The sequence below is a fragment of the Schistocerca gregaria genome, chromosome 1 (genome assembly GCF_023897955.1).
Source record: "Schistocerca gregaria isolate iqSchGreg1 chromosome 1, iqSchGreg1.2, whole genome shotgun sequence".
NCBI lineage: Eukaryota > Metazoa > Arthropoda > Insecta > Orthoptera > Acrididae > Schistocerca > Schistocerca gregaria.
The window spans coordinates 840,190,911-840,216,972 of record NC_064920.1 but is presented as its reverse complement, the minus strand read 5'-3'; the positions used below and the strand labels follow the sequence as shown (position 1 = coordinate 840,216,972).

Sequence of the window (26,062 nt, the reverse complement as noted above, 5' to 3'; positions counted from 1 at the left end):
GCTTTCACTGTCACTCGGTGGTCCTGGATAATGAGTGCAGCCACCAGCTGAACGATGTCATCGGTAATGCAGTGTGGTGCTCCAGACCGTGCATCATCAGCTAACAACACCCGTCCTTCCCTGAAGCCCTTGTGCCACGCCTTGACCCTTGGAAGGGATATGCAGAGTTCACTGTACACTTGTGACATTCGTTGGTGAATATCTCCTCCTCCTCCTCCTCCTCCTCCTCCTCCTCCTCCTCCTCCCATTATCAGAAAATAAACAACACCTCTTTGTTCTTGTGTTGACACCTGCATGTCGCTGTTTGCAATGTGACTGGCAGCATTGGACGATTGATGCATGCTGCTGCTAGTATAGTCACATGACATACACACGTGCCCTCTAGTGACGGGCTGTAAACTTCAATGCTCTGGTCAGAACCACACCTTGTTGCACACGCCACAATATTACCCTCCTGTCACTGGTTTGTGCATTCCAGACTCGGGCTCATTTCTTTTTGAAAGCCTCTTATATTTAAATGAGTACACTTGAGCAATGTTTAATTATTTGAAATTTACTTGTGATATGTCACATTAACATATTTGTTACAGTCTGTGACAGAAAAATGAGAATCATTGCTTTATTTTAACTTGCCAGGTGTATTTTCTGCATGGCACTGCTGATGCTTTTGATTAAACTATCTTCATAGATTTTCTTCATTGTGTATTTCAGGTCCCTGAAAATTATATTTCTAAGGACTTTTTTGATGCAGTGAGTGTCTACATAATACCAAAGGCACAACTCCAAAGGAGTACCATTACAGTGTAAGTTACAATGCAACAAAAAGGATTGCAATGTACTGGGAAAATTGTTTCTTCTATAAACAGCAATTCGAAAGATTGCACAGAAATGGTGTAGTAGTGAATAGCAGGGTCAATGTACAACTAATTTCCATTAGAAATCCATGGTCTAGGTGCAAACATTGCATTAATGTACATTGGGAAATGAAAAGTATCACTAACATGTAGTTCATTGAATTAGTCAGTCAATCAAGCCCAAAACGATGTGATGATTAAAATTCATGAGACAACAGATTCCTGGGACAACTGAGACTGTAAATGTTTAAGGCGAACTGTTATTCAGTGGTCTGATTCTTACGGATGTGCTAACACTGTTGTAATATTGTAGAGACACAGTGTAAGAAATAACACCAACCAAGTTTTATTCTACTCCCACATGAAGAGATCCACAGTAACACTGAATGACACATAGAGCAATGCTAAGTCTCATAACTATAGAACACATCAGTAAAAAATCTCATAGGTGAGCATACAATAAGTAAGTAAACATGGCACAGCACTTACTACACCATCTGTCCAGGTTACAAGGTGACTTCTCTAGGCCTTGCATCATGTGTCATCTGATTACGCATGCAATATAGGGCTACAACAAACATTTCTTACTGCACATTGCTCCAGCTCTCCTAGGTATTTTTAAGTGCACCAGTATGAATTTCCTCCAGTGCTGTGGACATCTTTACATGTGCTTACTCGCAAACTCCTGAATGTTATTAAACACATTGACACACACTGACTTTTGTGTATCCATTTGCCAGATTTTTGTTCAAAATTTCACAGGATCGATTCAAAGGTCAACCCACTTGGTGTGAATGAGCTTTTGTGGCTTCTTGTTGCTGTTTTAAACAGAATTGCATCTATTTGTTAGTGTAATGTAATTTTCTAGTTAAAAGAAAGTGTGCTCATCAAATGGAGACAGGAGAAACATATATATGGTCCAATCGCATTACTATGTGCACCAAGAGATGGGAGGTGGCAGCACTAGCATTGGAGGCTATGTAAAGCATGTTTACAGGACACTGAAAACAGTGCAGTTGTTGTATTGTGTAAGCAGAGTGATTTATTTGCCATTCAAAAGGGCATGATCATTGGCTTTTGGGCCAAGAGTGGAAGCCTTCCTGAAACAACATAGTTTGTCAACTGTTCATATGCTGCCATGGTTAAAGTATACCACGCATAGAAAAATGGCATTATCCAAAACCGGTATAAGGCAACTACTGTGCACAACAGGCCATATATGATATAAGCGAGTGACTGCTGTGAAGATGTGTGTGGGTGAATAGACATGCAACTGTTGTGCAACTGACCACCCACATGAACCAAGGGGGCCACCAACAGTGTCTCCTTGACCCTTCAGTGAACATTTTTGCATATGAGCCTGTGCAGCGGGCACCTGTTGATGCATCCATGCTGACTGCTGTTCGTTGACAATGAAGGCTGGAATCTGCATGCCAGTACCCCAACTGGACATCCACTGAGTGGCAACTGGTGGCCTTTCCAGGTGAATTTTGTTTTATGCTCCATCAGACATATGGTCATCAGCATGTACGGCATGAAATGTCTGAAAACAAACAATCTGTGACAGTCTTCGGAAGGGTCCATGCTGGAGGGCACTCCCTGGATGAAATAGTCATTCTGGATGGCACAGTGAATTAACACAAGTATGGTTTTCATCCTTGAGGGGCCATGTCCACCACTACAGGCATTTTATTTTTCCTCAGCATGATGGGTTCTACAAGCAGGACAATGAAAAAGTTGCACAGCTCGCAGTGTATATGTGTGGTTTGAAGAGCACCAAGGTGAGTTTACTATACTCCCCTGGCCATCAAGCTTGCCAGATTTAAGCCCAATTTAGAATCTGTGGGACCATCTTGATTGGGCTGTTCATGCCGTGGATCTCAACAGAGAAACCTAGCACAGCCTCATTGGTAGCTTCTGGAACCTCGTTGACTCTCTTCCTGTACATCTTGCAGTAGCCTGTGCTACAATAGGTGGTTATGCAGGCTGTCACATTAATGTGACTAGACTGTGTATAAATCTTCCAGCAGAAGGGTTGACGGGGAAGGAAGAGGGATGCAGGAACAGCAATCAATCTTTCTTTCTCATGCCATCTGGTAAGTCTCTCATGATATGGGGTTCTGAACAACATTTCCGAACTCTCCCCAATTTCCGTAACCTCAACAGTCCTTTTCCTTCATCCCTCTTCCTTCTCCTTCAACCCGGTTGCTCAAAGAAGGAGACACTGGCTCTGAAAGATTGCACATTTGCTTAAACTTTTTATATTTTCTCCTGCAGCCACATGGTGAGTAGATTTTTTATTCATCTACTTACATCATATTTTCAAAAATTATTTTCACTGATATGTGAATTATTTGTCAAGGTTGTCATCAGGGTGTCGTCATTGATTTGCTGTTGGACTAAGTCGAGTAACTTTAATTTTTGCAAAGAAATTGGCACATCCTAATGATGACACGGAGGCAGAGATACTGTAGATTCTAACTGTGATTGTAAGATTGTGTATATTTTCTTTATGTTATGTGGCAGAGGATCACCAGCAGTACCATGTGCAAGATTCATAAGTAACTATAATCAAATGATCCCTCTTTGTAGCATTTAGCTTTTTTAACTGACTCAGTTTCTTTTACAAATGAGATAAGACCTTCCTTTAAATTTTAATTAAAGGCATGCTGTTATTTATTAAACAGCTTCTTGTTTGTAGCGTAGAAAGAGAATTAGCTGTAACGAAGGTAAAATGAAAACTGGAAAAAATCTCATGGCTCCATTTTTATTTCCAGTGTATTGTATGATTTGAAGGTGCTTGGCTTTCCAGTTCGAATTGATAACAAAAAATATGCCAGAAATGCTTACCATTACAACTTGTGCTTTGTATGTGATGCATGGGCCCGCACTGTCCAATATGAACCTGTTGTTAAGAAGCTAGCAGATTACTTGGTAAGATGTTCTGTGATTATATTGTAGAATAGACTTGCTAATTCCTTAACAGATGTGTGTTTCTGTAATGGCTGTTAAGTTTCTTGTGCTGTTTAACATACGGTCACAACTGTTGTTTCACGTATCACTTGGGCTACACTCAGTCATATATTACACACACACCACCTTTCACAAATTTGCCCTCCAGCACCATTCTGCAGCAAGTTGTAACTTTTATTCCACATGATATGACATAAGTAATAGTCTTTTGTTCTTGAACATGTTTTTTAAAGATCAAAGTAGAGGACATAATTATCTAAAATATCTTTAACAGAATTTATAGTGCACACAACTTAAATATTACATAGACTGAACTTACTAGTGAAGTGAGCACAGGAACTATTTTGTGAACAAAATTATTTTATTGTCTTTCCAGTCCCAGTTGAAACAAATTATATCTTGGTTTTGGCTTCATAGAAAGTCATCAAATGGTTAAGATAGCAACTCTTAAATATCTGGGAAGAAACAATAACAATTTGATTAACTTGAATATTGTCAGTTTTATATTTGAAGTGGTGAGTAATGCTCAAGTATTGGGTGACAAATATGTATCAGTGGAATAGTTGAATGGAAATTGCAGTGATTAAATGCGTAGTAGAATAAACTAATATAAACCAAAACTAAAACTGTAGGCTTTATTAGGAATTAAATTAGATAAAAATACTGAATTAACTGCATTACCATTTGCTGATGATAAGGTAATACTACAAGAAAGTGAAGAATGGCAGTACATGATGTAAACAAAGTATGTACTGAATATAATCTTAAAATTACATAAGACAGAAGTTCCACCTTTCAAAGTATATATCCAGTACAATTGAAGATTGGAAAAGTTATAAAAGCTGGAAAAAATTTGCTCATAAATATGAAGTTAAAGGTAATAGTATGTGCACTCTATATAACAAAAAAGTGAGGAATGGTGTCCAGAGTAAAAGCTCCAATTATTTGTATCACGAAAAATGCTTCAAGAAAACTTAAAATTTGCTAATTTGACTTATTGTCACAGTTTGAAAGAATGCTTAAGAACAGAACAAAACTTTTAATGTTACTCTGCTACTATTTTGCATAGAGACACAAGCAGTGGTTCGACACTGAATGGACTTCTTCGCAACTGGTCTCCATTAAGGACCATGTATGTACCTGTGAGAGTACACTGTATAAATAAATAATAAACTTAAGTCTTGTAACAGTAATATTTGGACATGTCAGATGTGTGTAAATAAAATATGTGAAAGAAAATTTGTAAATACTATGAAGAAGGATGAAGTGACCAAAATGCTGCAAAAGGATATCAAACTATTCAAAATAAGATATGCTGTTCTTCAAGGTCAATATGCAGTGCTGAAAAGTGCCAGTGTAGTGGCAGTGAATGAAGATTTATGTATGATATATATCCAGTGACAACATTATTAATAAAGACATGGAAGAGGATGGTTCAGAGGAAAATAAATCTCAGGTGTGGATTACGATCAGTGCAAATATGTGGTGATAAAATTAGCAGTAAAGTGCCAGATGTTGTTAAACCAGGATCAACATTTTAGATGTTGAGGCAGATGTATGTAAAGAAAGTGCTGATTCTCTAAAAGGTGTTGTTGTAACTAACAATATGAAACTAGCATGATGAGTTCACGAACTGATACATTTTGACATTTAAGCTTGATACAGTTATCAGGAGCATATACACAGTCCATAGAGCAAACCAGTAGAATAATCCACAATAAGCAGTCTGAGCACAGTATGATGAGCCAATACAGAATGAAGAGGTGCAGCTGGCAGCAATCTCATAAATTGGTGGTGGCAATCAAGCTAGTTGCAGGTGGTGCTAGAAGGGTGCCTGCACAGATGTCCTGCATTGTGAATCTGGTGTGGTGCTTCTATCTGCGTCTGACCGTTGCAGCATTCAAGGGAGAAAACAGACATAGCTATAGCTGTAACTGTGACTGCTCGGTGATGGTAGTATCATTGGGTCAAGTTTACTGCTGAAGGAGATGGTAGCCCCATGGGTTATCACAGACACACTTGTTATCGTAGCAGGAGCAAAACAATGTATGATCTAAAACGAAGTACGATCTGATGAAGCGAGCTCATTTATTAAAGATTTGCTCATTACACAGTAGCTACTACAGTTTACAAACATAATACTGATGACTTTGTCTGAGAAACGAGTTTGTGTTGTGTTAATACAGAGATCTGTCATACCAACCAGAAACTGAAGAACTGGTGTATGAAATTCATAAATGTAACACTATTATAAAAAGGAACGTTGCCACTCACCATATAGCACAGATGCTGAGTTGCAAATAGGCACAACAAAACGACTGTCGCAAATACATAAACCTATATTGCAGTCTCTGACTCAGCATCTCCACTCTACGGTGAGTGGCAATTTTTCTTTTCATAATATTGTTACATTCCATCCTGGATTTCCCATCGTTAAATTTAGAAATGTCACAGTTCCAGACACTTGACGTTAAGGAAGGAATTAGTTTACAAGGTGTGGGCTACGTCTAATTCAGTGTGATAAGAAATGTGCAGCAGGCATAAACAGTGCAGCTCAGGTATTAAACTACAGTAGCGATGAAAAGGATAGAATATGAAGTTATAAAATACAACCAAAGCAATCTATAATGAAGCAAACGTTGGTGCATAGTTGAACTGCAAGTGGAAGCACTTCAGCAAATGTAGTGACTCAGAACAGTTAAACTGAAGATGAGTAGCGCTGTAGACATAATCAAGAAAATTATAAATGTCTACTAAAGGCCTATAACCATAATGTCCAGTCCCTATATAATGAAACAAATGTATTGAATATGTTGAAAGTAAATGAAGTGGAAGGTGAATGGCAAGGTTTTATGCCATCCAGACACAGGCTCTCTCCAGACCGAAATAGAATCAGTCTCCTGAACTTTAGTTTGGGTTTACTCCTATAGCACTCAGTAACTGCTGTGAAGGAGTGACCATTTACTATATAAGTAATAAAAAGTCAGGAGCTCCACTAACATCACCTCACTTAGTGTTCACAAGAACTTTGAGATTGCAGTAGTTAAAAGTCTCAAAAAGAAAATAGTTGCAGCTGTGTACTGTTCCTTACCAGGAAACTCTGAAATGTTCTTGGAAAATATGGAGGGATTCTTGTAATGAAGTGTCATGCAGTAATTTGTGGTGATAATAAACATTTCATCACTGAAAATGAACACAAGTGTGTATTATTAGATCTAATAAGATATCCCTACAAGAAAAACATCAACAGTCTTAGATCAAATAATTATTAACAATTCTAGGTATGCTGCATCAGTAAACATATGCAATCCAGGATTTAACGATCACAAGTTCCTGATCGTCAGAATGGATATTGAACAAACCAAATCTGAAAGTACAAGGCAAAAAGTGAAACGATGGTTCTTTATGGGGGTATCATAAAGGACTTCATTTAATTTATCAACTAATGAACTTTGGTCAGGTGTCTATCAGACTGTGTGGAAGATAAGTTTGACACTTCTTTTTTTAAAAAATACTCTAGTACTGCATTATGTGTCAGCTTTCTCTTTACACCCAGAAATTATTAGTAAGGAAAATGAGATAACTGAAAAAATAAAGGAATTAAGAATGAATTAATTGGGAAAAATGCATGAAATGTGTAAAGAAATATGTCCAATAAATGATAATGAAGCTAGAAGTTAAACCAATAAAACAATGTATAATGATAACTAAATCTCTAATGCAACAAATAAAGTAAGAGCTATGTGAGACCTTATCAGAATGGAACCAGAGAGTTATAAAAAATAAGTGATAACAATGGCCTGACATACAATAAGAATAACGTTGTTAATCCAGTAGAAACAGTAAACATCTTGAACAATAAATTTACTAGAATTGCTGCTGATTTGGGGAAAAATTCACTGGAAACATGCAACCAACCAGAAATAACTCCCAGTCTTACAAAAAGTGCACCCAGCAATGGTTTACAAGTGCTAAACATGTGTGGTAACCCCCTCTCTTCCATACATCTCCTCATCTCCCCCATCTCTCTGTGCATAACCTCTTTCCCCTTCTCTCTATTCATCTCCACCTCCACCCTCTCTATGTCCATTTCCATCTGAATGTTCAGTAGAGTATCATGTAAAAATGTAAAGTAAATCTGTCAATATCTTTCCAAGATTTTTGCTAACAGTGTTTTATAAGAAAAAAAAACTGTCAAACTGATTTTTTTTGTTATTTTGTAAACATGACAGCAGGACTGTCAAACTGAAAGCAGTTTTTTTATTTTCTTTTTCATTCCAAAAATACCATTACTGTCCACAATTACAAATGTAGCACAAAACAAGATAAAGTAAAATAAAATCAACTGAATTGGTCAAGTCATTCTCGGGTGATGATCTTTCATATACATGACAACTGATTTTTATGTATGTAGATGTAAGGAGAGAAGAAATTGTAAAGCTGTCAAGGAACCTAGCCTGTTTACAAATAAATGTTTGCTGTAGCTAATTGAATCTTCTATCCTTCTTTGTACTAGCTTACTTCAGTCAGGATTTTTTTTTCAGAGTTACTAAAAATATCCAAAACTGTACCCTTGTAAATATTGGAAGAGAAAGATAATGTGTGTAATTGTTCTCCAATTACTTTGACCTTCAGTTTTTCATAGGTATTACAGTATATTATCAACAATAGCTTGACAAACTTACATAAAAAAATATTCTAGCTTGCTTACAATGTGGCTTCAGAATCCAGAAATCAACAGACACTGCTGTATACAACTGTATGTACAATGTTCTAAAATCTACAGATGATAAAATGCAAGTAACAGGAATATTCTTAGACCTAATGGAAAAAAGTTTGACATTGTCAACCAGAACTTTAGTGATACGGATGAAAATCTGCACAGATTTAAAGTAATATGTGACATAGGAAACAGAGTCCTTTACTAAAACAAATTGAAACGGTACAAAAGACATAAAAAAGCCGTGGATTACAGAAAGAATCAAAATTTCATGTGGGAGGAAAAAGAAATTACAAGAAAAGCGGTGAGGACATAACACACACATGGAACTGTTTACTCATTACAAGAAACGCTGAGTTTTTCTTAAGGAAATGGAATTAGCAGCTAAGGTGATAAAATTAAAGCAACGTAAGCAGTATAAAATACTGTGAGAACTTAATTGAATAAAAATCAGCAAAAAATAAGTAATAGCAGTCAAGTAGCAAACATATTTATTAATCACTTTCTGGAAATAGTTCAGAAGATGGGTGTGGTAAGTTCACAGGATAAAGTAATAGAGTGCATCCGAGAAGTTATACCATGCCATACACATGCAGCCAATTCAGAATTACTTCATGATCCATCAAAAAAAGTAAGAATATAGTTAACTCCCTCAAATGAAAAATCTCCCACTTCCATGTTTATGGAATTAGGGGAACATCAGGCACTCTAAATATAGTGAAGAATGTCATTGTAAATGCTGAAATAAACTTTCTGGAAAAATTCATTTTCTATTTAATATCTTAACTGCTTATTTTCTTTTAGCGTAATATATTGAAAGCTCCTTCAGTACATCTCACTACCACTGATGTTGACTTAATGCATAATCTCCCTATTAGTGCTCGTGTGATATAATATGGTTGTGTATTGACATATTTGTGATAGTGCAGTTTTATTTTGCTTGTAAGTATGTTAATTAAAATGAGTTTTGAATGTTCAAACTGTCTGCCCAAAATATTACTTCTGGTAGTTGTTTATTATTATTATTATTATTATTATTATTATTATAGCTTTATTCAACATCGAATGGTACACTGCACATGTACAAAGAAACAGTAATGATTACAGTTATTTGTTCAATACACGAGACACAGTCTCCTAAATACGGCATTAATTTACAACAAAATTACAATAAGATGTTTACTGATTTCTATTTGCATAATTTCACAAAGCATTTGTTGTTGTTCATATAAGTATGATAACCTTCTAATGTGTAGAAAGGGTGTTTTACTAAAAAATTTGAATGCCAGTATAACAACTGGATATCCACTGACTGGTGACAGGTGGCCTTTTTAAACAAATGGCATTTTCCACTCTATCAGACAAATGACTTTTGGCATGCATGTCATAAGGGTGCTCGTGTAGCTGTGAGTTTTTCTTAAAGAATTCTTCCTTCCTGTGAATTGTTTGTGAAGTGCAATGATTAAGCTGCTTGACTCATATTTTGGAGGAATGGCATTTAAATTACTGGTGGCTATTCAGACTTGGATTTCCTGTGGCATTCATAATTCCCTATAGTTAAATACTGGGATGCTTTCCGACATTGTTATGCTGTCTAAAATCTTGCCATCTGTACTACTCCGAAGTCTGTTAAAATTATTTTACTTAAGTTGTTCATTGCTGTTATGTAGTATTTGTCTTCTTTACCAGTGTTTATTTTGAGCCCATCATATTAATCTGATCTATATCCAGCAGGGTACTTATACTTCAGAGTTTTCTGAAATATTGGATTTTACCTTTTTCAGATGGCCATGGAAGTAGAAAATCATTTTCTGTCCAAATATAATCAGAAAGCAGGGGATCATGGAAGGCTTGTGCGAATGTTGAGACAGATTCTCCATGATCTGAATACTCATCGAATGTGCACATTGACTGGTTGGTACAAAATTTCTCATTTGCTTCTCTGTATATTATGTGATGTGTAATTTGGCGCAAAGGACCACTCACCGAATAGCACAAGCATTGAGTTGTCAAAACACACACACACACACACACACACACACACACACACACACACACACACACACACACAAAATTCTGATTTCTAGCAAGTTTTCTGTCTCTTTTGTGTGTGCCTGTTGATGACTCACCATTTCTGCTTTTCGATGATTAGTCTCCATTACTCTATTATTTACTTTCTACCAGAACGTCCCTGCTATGTTACTGATAAACATATGTATGTATCTTGTGCTATAGGTTATCACACATTAGATAGAGTTCTTGTGTGTTGGTCACCAAGGAAAAGAAGTGGAGTATTACGCTGTAACAAAACTATGAGAGCAGTGAAGGCATTTAAAAATGGGAGTATAAAATAAAGACCATAAGGTATATGAAAACCTTCTGCAATGTCAATAATTGATTTTCTTTTTAGTGAATGTGTCATAACTGTGGAAGTTTATGCCAGAACATGAGTCACACCCAGGTCTCTTACTTATCACAAACAGTTGTGTTAAAAATGCCTATCTGAGCATGTCTTTAGACTCAGTTCAAGTTTTTAGTCTCACTGATGTTCCCTCTAATTATTTTTGAATGTTACAAGCGGATATTCACATGTGAGGTATGTGGGAATAACACCAAGGGGAGAATGAATTTGGTAGAGGACCATTGTTTATCCTGTCATTGGGATAGGTAACAAATGACTTAAATTTACAAAAATTGACTGATAGAAATGGAATTTGAAGTCAGTGCAGTGAGGTAATTACGGATTCTGTATTCGAAATAATCTGGATGAAAGTAAATGTGAAACTTAACCAGGCATGGTAATTAAATTCTTTTTGAACTATTTCCCTCAGAAGCTGTGGCAGCATAGAAAGCTTACAGAATTTCATGTGAAAATTTTCTGATCGTGCTATTGTAACAGAGGTAGATTTCAACTTATCAGTCATAGAAGATGAGTCATACAATTACAACTTGTTCCACAAGTAGGGATTTGAATGTGATTGTTCTGAACATCTTTTCTGACCATTACTTCAAGCAGTTAGTCAAAGAACTGGAATCTTTTGGCTTACCTCTTAGATCTGCTAGTAACTAAATGACCTTTCAAATAAGTTAAAATAGAGGTGGGAACCAATGACCGTAAAGCTGTTATGGCATCAATATCTATGAAGTGTTAAAAGGAATGTTAAGAAAGGTAAAAAAATACTTTTGCTTCGCAAGTGTGATAGGAAAAAGATTGCCACTATCTGAGCAGTCAACATCAAATATTTGTCTTCAGGATGGAGATGTGAAATATCAGTGGATAAGATCTAACAATGGAAAATCCAGGATGGAGTGTAACAGTATTATGAAAGGAAAGTTGCCACTCATCATATACCAGAGATGCTGAGTCACAGATTGACACAACAAAAAGACTGTCACAAACAAAGCTTTTGGCCCATAAGGCCATCGCCAAAGATAGCAACAGTAGCCTGAGACTGCAGTCGTGCGTGTGTGTGTGTGTGTGTATGTGTGCGTGTGTGTGTGTGTGTGTGGGTGTATCTGTGACTCAGCATCTCCGTTGTATGATGAGTGTCAATTTTCATAATATCAGTGGATAAGAGTCAGTCTTATACAATAGAGTTTGCCTATTTATGTGCTGAGAAAAATTGTGAGGTACATGAAAGACCCACTTTGGCTTAGCACCCATAGTACAATTCACTGCAACTGCAAAGAGCTGTGACAGTTGTAGCCGAATAAAGACGAAAGTAGCACCAGGACACCAGGAAAGCAATGTCAGAAGCATTCTACATACATGAAAGTAAAATTTTGTTTACCAAACTGACGAAAATTTCTAAGATGTATTGTTCTTATGCAAAGTCATGAAATAGATCAAAATTATCTATCCAGTCACTGATCATACTGGCTCCAAAGTACAAGATGAAACAGTGGTGGACAAAATACTGAATCCAATCTTTGGAATTGTTTTACTGTAGAAGATCAGATAGAAGGCTGCAAACCAAAATCAATCCTCTTAAGCTGTTTAACTGCAGAAGATCACAATATGGTTCCTTTTATCTTTGCATAAATGCGAAATAACAGATTTTGGATAGGCTATCTCATAAACAGAGGAAAGGCAACTGTAATGATGACGTATCTGTATTAATCTATAAAGTAATATACAAGAAGTTGCACTCCTCCTAGTATCATTTTCTCGCAGGTTTCTGGAGCAATGAATGATTCAAAAGATAGTAAAGAGGCACAGATCATTCTCATTTTCAAGAAGTATCATCAGGTAGACACACATACGAGGTCTGTCTAAAAAGTATCTGACATTTGATTTTCCCGTGAAAAATAGAGACAATAGTGTGGTGCCACTGTACACAGTAAAGGAAGAGACCTTTAGGCGCATGATCGAATTTTGTCCCCACCTTCCAGCGCATCAGTCACTGCCTGTTGGTTGCTGAGTGAGGTGCTACACAATGCGGTCATCAGATTACCAATTCTCTCAAGATGACTGAACGTGTTGAGCAAAGATACTGCATCAAATTTTGTCTAAAGCTTGGTGATTCTCAAAGCAAAACAATTTGTGAGATTCAGCAGGTGTTTGGAGAAGATGCAATGAGTGTAACACAAATTAAGGAGTGGTTCAACTGATTCAAAAATGGCCGCACATCAACGGAGAGTGACCAGCATTTTGGCAGGCCCCAAAGTGTTCGGATGCAGCTGTTGTTGAGAGGGTTCAAAATTTGGTGATGGCAGATCATTTGACCATGTGGGAGATTGCCCAAGAGGTTTTAGTGACTTAAAGATTCTGCACATGCAATTCTGCATGATGATTTGAACATGCACTGAGTGCCTGCGAAATTCATGCCCAAGTTATTGTCACCAGAACAAAAAGGCCTCCGTTTTGACGTTGCACGGGACCTTCTGGACACCACCAACAATGATCCTGGGTTTCTGAACACTGTGATAACTGGAGATGAGTCACGGGTGTACGGGTACAACCCAGAAAAAAAAAAAAGAACAATCGTCTCAATGGAAGCATCTTGTGTCTCCAAGGCCAAAGAAAGTGCAGCAGGTACGAAGCAAAATCAAGGTGATGTTGACTGTCTTCTGTGATTTTCCTGGAATTGTACATCACGAATATGCACCGGAAGGATAAACAGTGACGAAGTACAATCAAGGTGTTGTTCGTGATGCAGTTCGGCACAAAGAACCAGGCATGTGGACAGCAAAAAACTGGCAACTGCATCACGACAATGCTCCCACACATTCATCCGAATTGATCCAAAATCTCTTGGCCAAACATGGAATTCCAGTCATTTACCAACCTTCCTATTCTCCAGACATGGCTCCTTGGGACTTGTTTCCAAAATTAAAGGCTCCGCTGAAAGGATCCCATTTTGAGAGTAGATAAGAGATAATTCAGAACATGACAACGGAGCTGAACACCATTCAAAAAGAAGACTTCCGGAAGTTTTTCCGGCTGTGGAAGGATCGGTGGACTAAGTGTGTGCAAGCACAAGGGACCTACTTTGAAGGGGATGAGGGTCCCAACGCCGTCAGGTATTTGAAATATTTTTTTGGCCAAAGGTCTGATACTTTTTAAACAGGCCTCATATGTAGTTATAAGCCATTCATGCTCATGTATTGTCACCATTCTGAAGAACAAAAATCTCCTCTGTGGGAATCAACATGGATTTCACAAACAAAGATATTGTGAAACTCAGTCACTCTGTCCACTGACAAGGTGCAGACAGAAAACATGCTGATGGCGTGGTCTTTAAGTGGTCAAAAGACATTCAATACATTTCTGCAGTGCCCTTAATTAACAAAAAAGGATGTTACAAAGTATTGCATCATCTTTGTAACTGGATTCAGAACTACCTAGCAGATATAATTCAACCCATTATTTGTAAGGGTGAGAAATAATTAGAAATAAAAGTAACTTTTGGAACTCCCCACGGCACTGTTATAGGATTGGTGGATAATGCAGGAAGCTCCGTGAAACTGTTTTTAGATGATTCTGTTATATGTAGGAAAGCAGAAACACCAGAAAACCTAAAACAATATCCAGTTGGAGCCTACAGATGTTTGTTGCTTGACCCAAGGATTATCAGTTGACCCTCAATTTAAATAAATGTGATATTTTGCATCTAAACAGCAGAAATACCTGTAACTGTTGATTATGCAGTGGTGAAAAATGGAAAATCCATGAAAGAACTATCTAAAAAATACTAATCCAATTGATTCACAAGTATTGCTCATCAGTCTGTGACTCTTATTGGTTAGGAGTAATGGAGAAAAATAAAGAGGATCAAAAGAAGATTGGTGCATTTTATCATGGTCTTGTATACAAGGAATGAGGCTATTATGGAGGTGCTCAACAAACTCCTGTGACAGACAAGAGAGGTGTTGTGGATCACAGAGAGGTTTACTATTAAAAGCCCGAGTCTGAATCCATCAAGAAGAGTTTGGCTGGTTGCATATTATGTCATCCCACATGTCATGACTCAACCTTGACAGGAAAATGAAATAAATAAGAGTTCCTTTGGAGGATTACCAATAGTCACTTGCAGAAATGAATAGTGGGCTGTTTCAGGATTTGTGCGAAAATATGACTACCAGTCAGCTGTCCACATGAATACATAAACATTTGTGGCACGGTGCCAAGTTAACTGCCCAAGGGCAAAGTATGCTGCTGAGTGTAACATGTTTGACTTCAGTGGCTGCTTCATGACAAATTCAATTTGGAGCAACTTTGTACATCCTTTTCCAATATCAGCTTCTTTGAATTGTGCAGATGAGTATCATCCCTACAACACATGCCTCCAGAACCTTCTTAGGCTCAGTCTCTGTTAGGCTTTGTCCTACATCCACATCCACCCCTTCTTTTAATACCTTAACTCCCCTCACCATCTCCAATAGCTCTTCATTACTTCACATTTATTTGATTAATCTTTACATTAATGTATATCCAAACTATACTCTCTGTGGTCTGCAATTCTCAAAGTACATACAGTTTTTGATTCAGATTTCTCTAGGAAGAAACTTTTGGAGAAAACAGAAGCACCTCTATGAATATCAAAAGCCCAGAGGGAAAGTCAAGACAAAGCAAAAAAGTGAAGACTGAATGGTGGAAGAAATATATATACTGTGCAACACAGTTAAAGGGTCACTTTTTCAAAACCCTGTAATTGTCTCCTGTTGGGATGCAAAAGTCTGAAATTTCACTTGAAGGACCTAAACATTCCTCTATAATGGTTAAAAGCATGGTGGCCTGCGACATCACCCCCAGGATTGGTGGTGCTTTGAACAGCAAGGTGTCAGCATATACTAAAAAAAATCAAAATCTCGGAAGTTTATGTGAAGTGTAAGGTGGGTTAACAATGTCACATTAGCATCAAATTTTACAACAGTTCTGCTCAGCGCCATATTGTGGGTTGTCACATGATTGGGAGGTCATATGCCATGCAATTCAGCGCTAGGCATTGTAATTCTGATCTGCATTGCAGAGGCATGAATGGATGAAATGTGTGTAAGAAGGGGTGTGAAAACTTTCCTGTCATGTGACACGTCCAAGATGCTGTTGGACAGAATTGTGGTGAAATTTGTTCCAATGTAACATCATTAACCTGTCTTATAACTCACATGAAATTCTGAGCTTTAGAGGTTTTTTTTTTTTTTTTTTTTTTTTTTTTTGCTTGTGTTGAGAGCTTGCTGTCTGAAACATTGACGACTCTGACGACTCTGAAGGTGATGTTGCAGGTGGCCAAGCTTTTGCACTATTATAGGAGAAGGCTGTGGGCACCTTTGGGTCAAATTTCAAACTTGTGTGTCACATTGGGAGACACTTATGAGGTTTCAAAAAAGTGACCCTTTAGTTATGTTGCACAGTACAGAAGGGCTGTAAAAATGAGACAGACTTAAAGACGTTATTATGGAAATGTAAAAGGAATTGGATGCAGGTGAAGTAGGGAGATATTTTTTTTAGTACTCTGTGAAATTCTTCTTGTGTAATATCACAAGTTGAAAGAATGTGCATGGAGTAGGCAACATTCCCTCAGAATTATTGAGATCTTTGTGAGAACCAACCATGACATTACTATTCCACCTAGTATACAAGATATACACTATTCCCTAAGACTTAAAGAAGCATGTAATAATCTTAATTCTAAAGAAAGAAGGTGTGAATATTACTGAAGCATTAGTTTAATAAATCATAGTTGTAGAATGGAGAAGACTGCCAGAAGCCAAACTTAGAGAAGACGAGTTTGGGTTTCACAGAAATGTAAGAACATGTGAGGCAATACTAATCCTAAGACTGACTTTAGGAGACTTGGCTGAAGAAAACCAAACCTATGTTTGTATATTTAGACAAAGTTTTTAATGATGTTGACTGGAATAAACTCTTTGAAATTCTCAAGGCAGCAGGAATAAATTATGGAAAGTGAAAAGATATGTACTACTTGCACAGAAACTGGACTTCAGTTTCAGAGACTAAGGATGTGGAAGGCAAGCAGTAGTTGAGAAGGGAGTGAGATATGCTTGTAGTCTATCCCTTGTGTTATTCAAGCTGCACACAGAGCAAGCTATAAAGGAAACTGAAGTGAAATTTGGAAGAAGGATTAATGTTATATGTGCTGTGAACTGAAGAACATCCTGCAGAGGTCGGTTTAGGGAACTAGGGATACAAACTACTGCTTCTCTATATATTTATTCCTTGATGAAATTTGTCATTAAAAATATATCACTTTTTCAAACCAATGGAACCATGGAATCAGTACTAGAAATAAGAATAGTCTTCACAAGATTTTAAAGTCAACTTACTATTGTACAAAAAGGTGTGCATTATTCAGGAACACACATTTTCAATAACTTGCCAGCAGCCATAAAAAGTTTAACAACGAATGAAATTCAGTTTAAGAGCAGTGTAAAGGACTTATTGCCAGCCAACGCCTTCTACTCCATTGATGAGTTTCTCAGTAGAACAAAGTGATTTGTGTGTGTGTGTGTGTGTGTGTGTGTGTAAAAAGTAGTACAATCTAATTTCTGCACCATTTCAGTGCGGTAATTTGTTCGTTGTAAATAAGTATTGTGGTTGTTCTATTATATGTTAATTACCTTATAAATAAAAACATTTTTTTTTAAAATTTTGCATTCAGTGAATTAATGTGATCTTAGCAAATGAGTGTTGTAAAATGATCCTTTCATGTATTGTCCATTAAAAAAAAAAAAAAAAAAAAAAAAAATGACGAAGAAGGGAAGAAAATGACACTCATTCCACTTGGAACCTTTCCCTGTGAAAGGTAACTTAACTTATTTGTTTTAGTTGTAAATATTTGTCATGTATTATTATTTCCCTGACATGTCTTACATCCTGGAGGACCTCCTCACTACGGATCAATTGGAATGAAAGTAAATCTAACCTAATACAAAAAAAAAAAAAAAAAAAAAAAAAAAAAAAAAAAAAAAAAAAAAAAAAACTTTGGAATTTGTCAGATAAGGCAAAGGATTTGTAAGACCACTTGAATGAAATGGAGTGTTTCTTGAAAATAGATTATAAAGTGAAAATTGTCAATAATACTAACAATCCTAAGAATTGTACTCCAGGTGATAATGTGAGGAATGATAGGCTGAAAGTAGTAGAGTAGTTGTGTTATGTGGGCAGTAAAGTGAAAATGGCACTGAGATAAGCTTTGTTCAAAAAAGATAAATATTTTAAGACAGGCTATAAATTATATTGTTAGGTACCCTTTTCTGAAAGGATTTGTCACAGGTTCTAGTGGATGTAGCTCGCAAAACTTAGGCAGAGATGAAAAGGCTTGCATGTTGTTGTTGTGATCTTTAGTCCTGAGAATGGTTTGATGCAGCTCTCCGTGCTACTCTATCCTGTGCAAGCTGCTTCATCTCCCAGTAACTACCACAACCTACATCCTCCTGAATCTGTTTAGTGTATTCATCTCTTGGTCTCCCTCTATGATTTTTACCCTCCACGCTCCCCTCCAATACTAAATTGGTGAACCCTTGATGCCTCAGAACATGACCTACCACTCGATCCCTTCTTCTAAGTTGTGCCACAAAATTCTCTTCTCCCCAATCCTATTCAATACCTCCTCATTAGTTATGTGATCTACCCATCTAATCTTCAGCATTCTTCAGTAGCACCACATTTCAAAACCTTGTATTCTCTTCTTGTCCAAACTATTTATCATCCATGTTTCACTTCCGTACAATGCTACACTCCATACAAATACTTTGAGAAATGTCTTCCTCACCTTTAAATCTATACTTGATGTTAACAAATTTCTCTTCTTCAGAAACGCTTTCCTTGCCATTGCCAGTCTACATTTTATATCCTCTCTACTTAGACCATCATCAGGTATTTTGCTCCCCAAATAGCAAAACTCCTTTACTACTTTAAGTGTCTCATTTCCTAATCTAATTCCCTCAGCATCACCTGACTTAATTCGACTACATTCCATTATCCTCGTTTTGCTTTTGTTGGTGTTCATCTTATATCCTCCTTTCAAGACACTATCCATTCCGTCCAACTGCTCTTCCAAGTCCTTTGCCGTCTCTGACAGAATTACAATGTCATCGGCGAACCTCAAAGTTTTTATTTCTTCTCCATGGATTTTAATACCTACTCCGAATTTTTCTTTTGTTTCCTTTACTGCTTGCTCAATATACAGATTGAATAACATCAGGGAGAGGCTACAACCCTGTCTCACTCCTTCCCCAACCACTGCTTCCCTTTCATGCCCCTCAACTCTTATAACTGCCATTTGGTTTCTATACAAATTGAAAATAGCGTTTTGCTCCCTGTATTTTACCCCTGCCATCTTCAGAATTCGAAATAGAGTATTCCAGTCAACATTGTCAAAAGCTTTCTCGAATTCTACAAATGCTAAAACATAGGTTTGCCTTTCCTTAATCTAGCTTCTAAGATAAGTCGTAGGGTCAGTATTGCCTCATGTGTTCCAATATTTCTACGGAATCCAAACTGATCTTCCCCTAGGTTGGCTTCTACTAGTTTTTCCATTCGTCTGTAAAGAATTCTCGTTAGTATTTTGCAGCTGTGACTTATTAAACTGTTAGTTCGGCAATTTTCACATCTGTCAACACCTGCTTTCTTTGGGATTGGAATTATTATATTCTTCTGAGGCTATTTTGCCTGTCTCGTACAACTTGCTCACCAGATGGTAGAGTTTTGTCAGGACTGGCTCTCCCAAGGCCGTCAGTAGTTCTAATGGAATGTTGTCTACTCCCAGGGCCTTGTTTCGACTCAGGTCTTTCAGTGCTCTGTCAAACTCTTCACGCAGTATCATATCTCCCATTTCATCTTCATCTACATCCTCTTCCACTTCCATAATATTGTCCTCAAGAACGTCGCCCTTATATAGACCCTCTGTATACTCCTCCCCCCTTTCTGCTTTTCCTTCTTTGCTTAGAACTGGGTTTCCTTCTGAGCTCTTGATATTTATGCAAGTGGTTCTTTTTTCTCCAAAGGTCTCTTTAATTTTTCTGTAGGCAGTATCTATCTTACCCCTTATGAGATAAGCCTCTACATCCTTAGATTTGTCCTCTAGCCATCTCTGCTTAGCCATTTTGCACTTCCTGTCGATCTCATTTTTGAGACGTTTGTATACCTTTTTGCCTGCTTTATTTACTGCATTTTTATATTTTCTCCTTTCATCAATTAAGTTCAAGGCTTGCATAGGATAGACTTATTTGGAGAGCTGCATCAAATCAGTGTTTGTACTGAACAAAACACAGAACTTTAACTAACCACTGGAAAGCATCATTATTGAAGTTACTGGGAAGTGTTTGTCATAAGTGTGAACTTATACAATGGAAAATATTTGCTAAATGAAAAATGATCATTTAAGAAATGAAACTTGTGAATTATAATTTCCTTATCTTGACCTGTTGTTCTGGTCTGTTCTTTGAAACTTACAGCACTATTTTACATTTTCAACACTATTTCTTTCTTCTTGCAGAGGGTACCACAACAACACACCTTAAAGTGATTCGCATATCTCGTGATCCTGAACCTGTAGAAGATCATCATGTCCCAATATTTATTCAAGATCAGAACACATTCCGTTCAGAGCAATGGGACCTCACTACAAACCAAGTAAGGTTTTTCAGATAATGTCACCATTCACAACTGGGACTGCTTACATATCTTTCTTATTGGTTTGTGATTCTCCCATTTGATAAGGATGCTAAATAAGGGAGCCCCTATGGTGTTATTTGTGAAGATCTGGTTATGTGCTGGCACTGAGTCTATATTCTACTTCTTCTCTCATTGTGATTATTAACAGAAATATGATGCTGTACTCTTCATGAATATGTCAAGACATATTCAATAGAATAGTGTCATTCAAGATGCTAAATGTGTACACCCAGCGGCAGCTCATGAGTATTCATTCTGGGTGTTCACAACTTTTTAGATTCAGATCAGTTTGAGAGTATGAAATTAATATCATATGCTGTATAACAGTTATGCTTATCAACAAATTTACAACTGCAGCCACTGCCAATAATAATAACAGCATTAGTAATAATAATAATAATAATAATATGAATATGAATAACTTATCTGACAAAAGAAAGAATTGCTTTTGTGTAATTTTGTTATTTTGTACATACAGTTTAGGGTGTAATGAAATAATGTGTAAGCTTTTGCAACTCTCCGTTTCACATTTTTATGTAAGTGGCAGTTTTTGTCCAAATGTATTAGATCCCTAAGGGATGTATTAGGTCATGAATTTACTTGTGGGCTGGAAATCAGATATTCTCATGCTCCACTTATGCAACAAGTAGTGTTAACTGTACACTTCCTTGTTAAATGTTGGGTTGTGGTCGCGCTTATTTGATTTCGTCACTCTCTCAATCAAAGGATCTGTTCTGGGAGGCCCTAGCTAATTTGCAGCCAACTTTTCCTAGTAATTTCCTTTTTTGTTTTCAGAATGAGACTTTCACTCTACAGCAGAGTGTGCGCTGATAAAAACTTCCTGGCAGATCCCAGCTGTGTGCCGGATTGAGACTCGAACTTGCCACCTTTTTCTTTCACGGGCAAGTGCTCTACTGACTGAGCTACCTAAGCACATCTCATGACCCATCCTCACAGCTTTTCCTTTCTGTTAGTATTTAAAATAGATTCAACATAGCTTGTGTTCACACTGCACACAAAAGCCAGAAATGATTAAACTCAAACAATAATGTCTATCAACATGGTCACTTGACTAGATACAAATCAGGCACTGAGATCCATAAGGGCCTACACATGCCAGTCCACATTTAAGTAAATGTCAGAGAAACCAATGATAGAGCTTTCCGTGAATTTTCAAATATGCAGTGTGGGCCTGCAGCAGACATAAGCATGACTCATCGTAAGATCAATAGATTTCAGAAGCATGACTAAATGCTACAATCTCACACTCAACAGTGATGTGCTTTAGGCACTTAGAATTCTCAGTGCCTCAAATGGATTATTATATGATAAAATTCTTAACTTAATATAACACATTCGAAAACCCACAAAATAGGTTTGCTGTCAGTGCAACTTTGTAACATATCTGAACTCCCCATCACACCCCCCCTCAGATTTAGTGGTAAGATGGCCCAGTGGATAGCTCATCAAAAACTGAACACAGATCAAGTATGAAAAAAGGGCATTGTACTGAACTGAAAAAAAAAGGCAAAATACAAACAGTGAACAGTCCAAGCTTAACAAGTACAATATCTAAACAAGTTAAACAGCCATGACGTTATGGTTAAGTGGTCAGTGTTGGACTGTAAACTGCATGAGCTTTATTCAAAGCTCCCTAGTGCCATTTATTTTTATTGTATTTTATTATTTTTTTCACAACATTATGAACTATCCATCCGGTCATTTAATGTTTCTTCCCATTCTGTAGTGTTGGCCACTGTCACACCATACATTGGTTACAGAATATGAGTCATGTGGTAAGAAAACGTTACTGTCACAAGTAAATGTGATGAATAGTGAAAGGTGGCGAGATACCAAATAGATGTCTCGGAGAAATGAAAACAACAAATAAATGGGTGTGAACTCTATGTTGCAACAAAGGATGTTACTCCGGTTTCCGGATTTTGTGATTCCGTAATCAAGGAATCAGTGGAAATACGTCTTGCCAATAATTTTATAAATCGTGACAACAGCTTTCAACTGGATAAAAATTGGTATCCTGTTATTAAAATTATACAATCACAGTGGAATAGACAGCGTCATTCGATACTCAATGACTAGATGATCTTTTACTTTCACCACCGAGGGCAGCACGTACAACTTGGCTATGCCGCGCATGTCAACACGTGACGCATGCGCTGTAGGATGTCAGTACATTTCGCATGCGTGAGATTTGGCATAAATACCGCGACTGCACCTGGGCTCTTCAGTAGTTGTGTACTCACCTGATGATGGCCGGACATCTCTGGGCCGAAATATCGTGGCAGAACGTCGATGGGATCCGGCTGCATACCCGGAAATTATTAGAAGAACAAATACGCCGGGACAATTTCAGAAGACACGCATTCTGTCACTAATGTATGACACACCAAATGTGTTTTCCTGTGGAGGATTTGGTTGACTTGTCACCTTGTTGTTGAACATTTCCAGTTCCCATTCGAAAGCCACTTCCTATCACCTGTTAATAGAGTAGGTGAGCAGAATCAACTGTCATTATAGTTCCCTGCCTTACACCTCACTGTTGCAAATGGACATTATGTTGTGACACACACACAAATTGGAGTACAGTGAACAGCAGAAAAAAGACAATTTTGCACAAGGGAGATTTGAACGTTAGTCACCTGGTTGGTAGTCCAACACCATAACTACTCAACCAAGACACTGTTGCTCTTTCAGGCTGCTCTGTATTCCACTTCTTGGCCTTGGACCATTAACTATTTCTATTTTATTTTATTTTATTTTTCTTCACAGTTCAGTACGCCTTCTTCATGTTTTGATCTATGTTCAATTTTCGACAGGCTGTCCACTTAGCTCTCTTACCACTAAATCTGAGGGGGGTGTGATGGGAAGTTTCCCTTGTGAAGAGCATCTTATCATTTGTATAGTACTTAGTTTTGAATACATTGTGGGAGTGACAATGATCAAACATTTACTACTGGAGAATCACTACTCAGCAGGAGGTGGTTCTTACTCATTGGTCTGAAGATGACCACAGTAGTGGTCAAAACCGGTCAGCGTAATAAATAAATTGTGATCAAGACTCTTTTTAATAGTAAATATTTGTATAGTAGGATTTTCGCCAAGCAAACGGAGATAAAAGCCTGCCACAATGTGCTACCACTTGGTGGCACTGATGTAAACATCTAGTTGAGTGGCAAGGTGTAGCTGTGCACATTGTGTACCATGCACACTGTTTATCAAATTCGTACATATTTCGCCCATAAGGCAATTACATCATGTGAGTTGTCCGTGAACAAAAGCCCCTTAAAATGAGCACAACTGAAGGTGTGCTTGCGACCCTGTTGCCAAGTTTCACGGAGTATAGAGGAACAGTAGCGTGATAGATTTAAGTGCTGTTATCTTTCAGATTGTGACCTCTATTTACATTTTGTGACCCCTATTTGCATTTAAGAGCATTCAAATAAAAATAATCGATAAATCTTCAAGATGTTGAAAGTTAGTGTCTTCAAAAGCTCTTGTGCTCTTACACAGCAGCTGCCACTTTGTATGCCATTGATATTATGTCAGGAGCAAATATTTGCAACAATCTGTAAGCAACAAAAAATGTTGTTGTTGTTGTTGTGAACAGTAGAAGCAGCCAGTATAATTATAATAATAGTGATGGTGGTGGAGATAAATGTTACTGCTGATAGTATTAATAATGAATTAATTAGGTTTTTTGGCATTATTTGTTTTGCAGAGGTGAAAAATCTTTATTTTCTGCATTTTTCGTAACTGTCTTTCAAAACGTGTGAGGTATGATTATTCAGCTTCTTGAATCGCTCTTTCCCAGCATTTGTTCCATCATACACGACCCATTTTTCATGGTTTTGACACATTTAATTTATCTCTGTGACTGGCTGCTCTTCCTTTTACACAGATATCAGTTAAGGGAGGGACATCATATGTGCAGTCTCTGTGAATTGAGTAAACTCTGTTCTCTGTCTTTCACCTGTTAGCGTATTATCTTTTCTGAAGTGGAAATTAGAGACCAGGCTAGTAGCATTTGCCTTTTAAGTCTGGAAAATCTCCTAGAAACTGTACTCCACTGGGTGGTGTGCAAGACCAATGGTCATTGATCTGCTGTGCAGATTTATCCGCGTATGGCTCAGTCACCTTCCATTCTCGCAACATGCTCAGCTATATAGTCCAGGGGACAGATATTTTCTGAACTCTTACTATGTTGTGTGTAAGTGGTCTATAGTCCAAGTTTTGGACATCGAAAACCTTTGAGGGAACTGAGAAAACAATGAAATTTTGGCACTTTCTTAAATTTTTTGCCTATATTTTTTTTTCTCTTACATTCTACTGCAAAACACACTTTTACATTTCTTGTTGTTGTGGTCTTCAGTCCTGAGACTAGTTTGATGCAGTTCTCCATGCTACCCTATCCTGTGCAATCTGCTTCATCTCCCAGTACTTACTGCAACCCACATCCTTCTGAATCTGCTTAGTGTATTCATCTCTTGGTCTCCCTCTACAATTTTTACCCTCCACACTGCCCTCCAATACTAAATTGGTGACCCCTTGATGCCTCAGAACATGTCCTACTAACCGGTCCCTTCTTTTTGCCAAGTTGTGCCACATACTCCTCCTTAATTCTATTCAATACTTCATCATTAGTTATGTGATCTACCCATCTAATCTTCAGCATTCTTCTGTAGCACCACATTTCAAAAGCTTCTATTCTCTTCTTGTCTAAACTATTTATCGTCCATGTTTCACTTCCAAACATGACTACACTCCATACAAATTCTTTCAGAAACAACTTTCTGACACTTAAATCTATACTCAATGTTAACAAATTTCTCTTTTTCAGAAACGCTTTCCTTGCCATTGCCAATCTACATTTTATATCTTCTCTACTTTGACCATCATAAGTTATTTTGCTCCCCAAATAGCAAAACTCCTTTACTACTTCAAGTGTCTCATTACCTAATCTAATTCCCTCAGCATCATCTGACTTATTTCGACTACATTCCATTATCCTTGTTTTGCTTTTGTTGGTGTTCATCTTATATCCTCCTTTCAAGACACTATCCATTCCGTTCAACTGCTCTTCCAAGTCCTTTGCTGTCTCTGACAGAATTACAATGTCATCAGTGAACTTCAAAGTTTATCTTTCTTCTCCATTCATTTTAATACCTACTCCGAATTTTTCTTTTGTTTCCTTTACTGCTTGCTCAATATACAGATTGAATAACATCAGGGAGAGGCTACAACCCTGCCTCACTCCCTTCCCAACCACTGCTTCCCTTTCATGCCCCTCGACTCATATAACTGCCATCTGGTTTCTGTACAAATTGTAAATAGCCTTTCACTCCCTGTATTTTACCC

General features: G+C 37.4%; 1 protein-coding gene across 1 annotated transcript in view; it reads left to right on the top strand.

The window, feature by feature from the left end:
- Positions 1–26,062, top strand: part of LOC126272370 (GATOR complex protein NPRL2-like) — a 90,303-nt gene that overhangs the window by 27,702 nt on the left and 36,539 nt on the right. The window contains exons 2-5 of the mRNA XM_049975182.1: positions 712–803; positions 3,632–3,788; positions 10,332–10,461; positions 20,508–20,644. Coding sequence (XP_049831139.1) covers positions 712–803; positions 3,632–3,788; positions 10,332–10,461; positions 20,508–20,644 — 516 coding nt within the window. The remainder of the gene's footprint in view (positions 1–711; positions 804–3,631; positions 3,789–10,331; positions 10,462–20,507; positions 20,645–26,062) is intronic.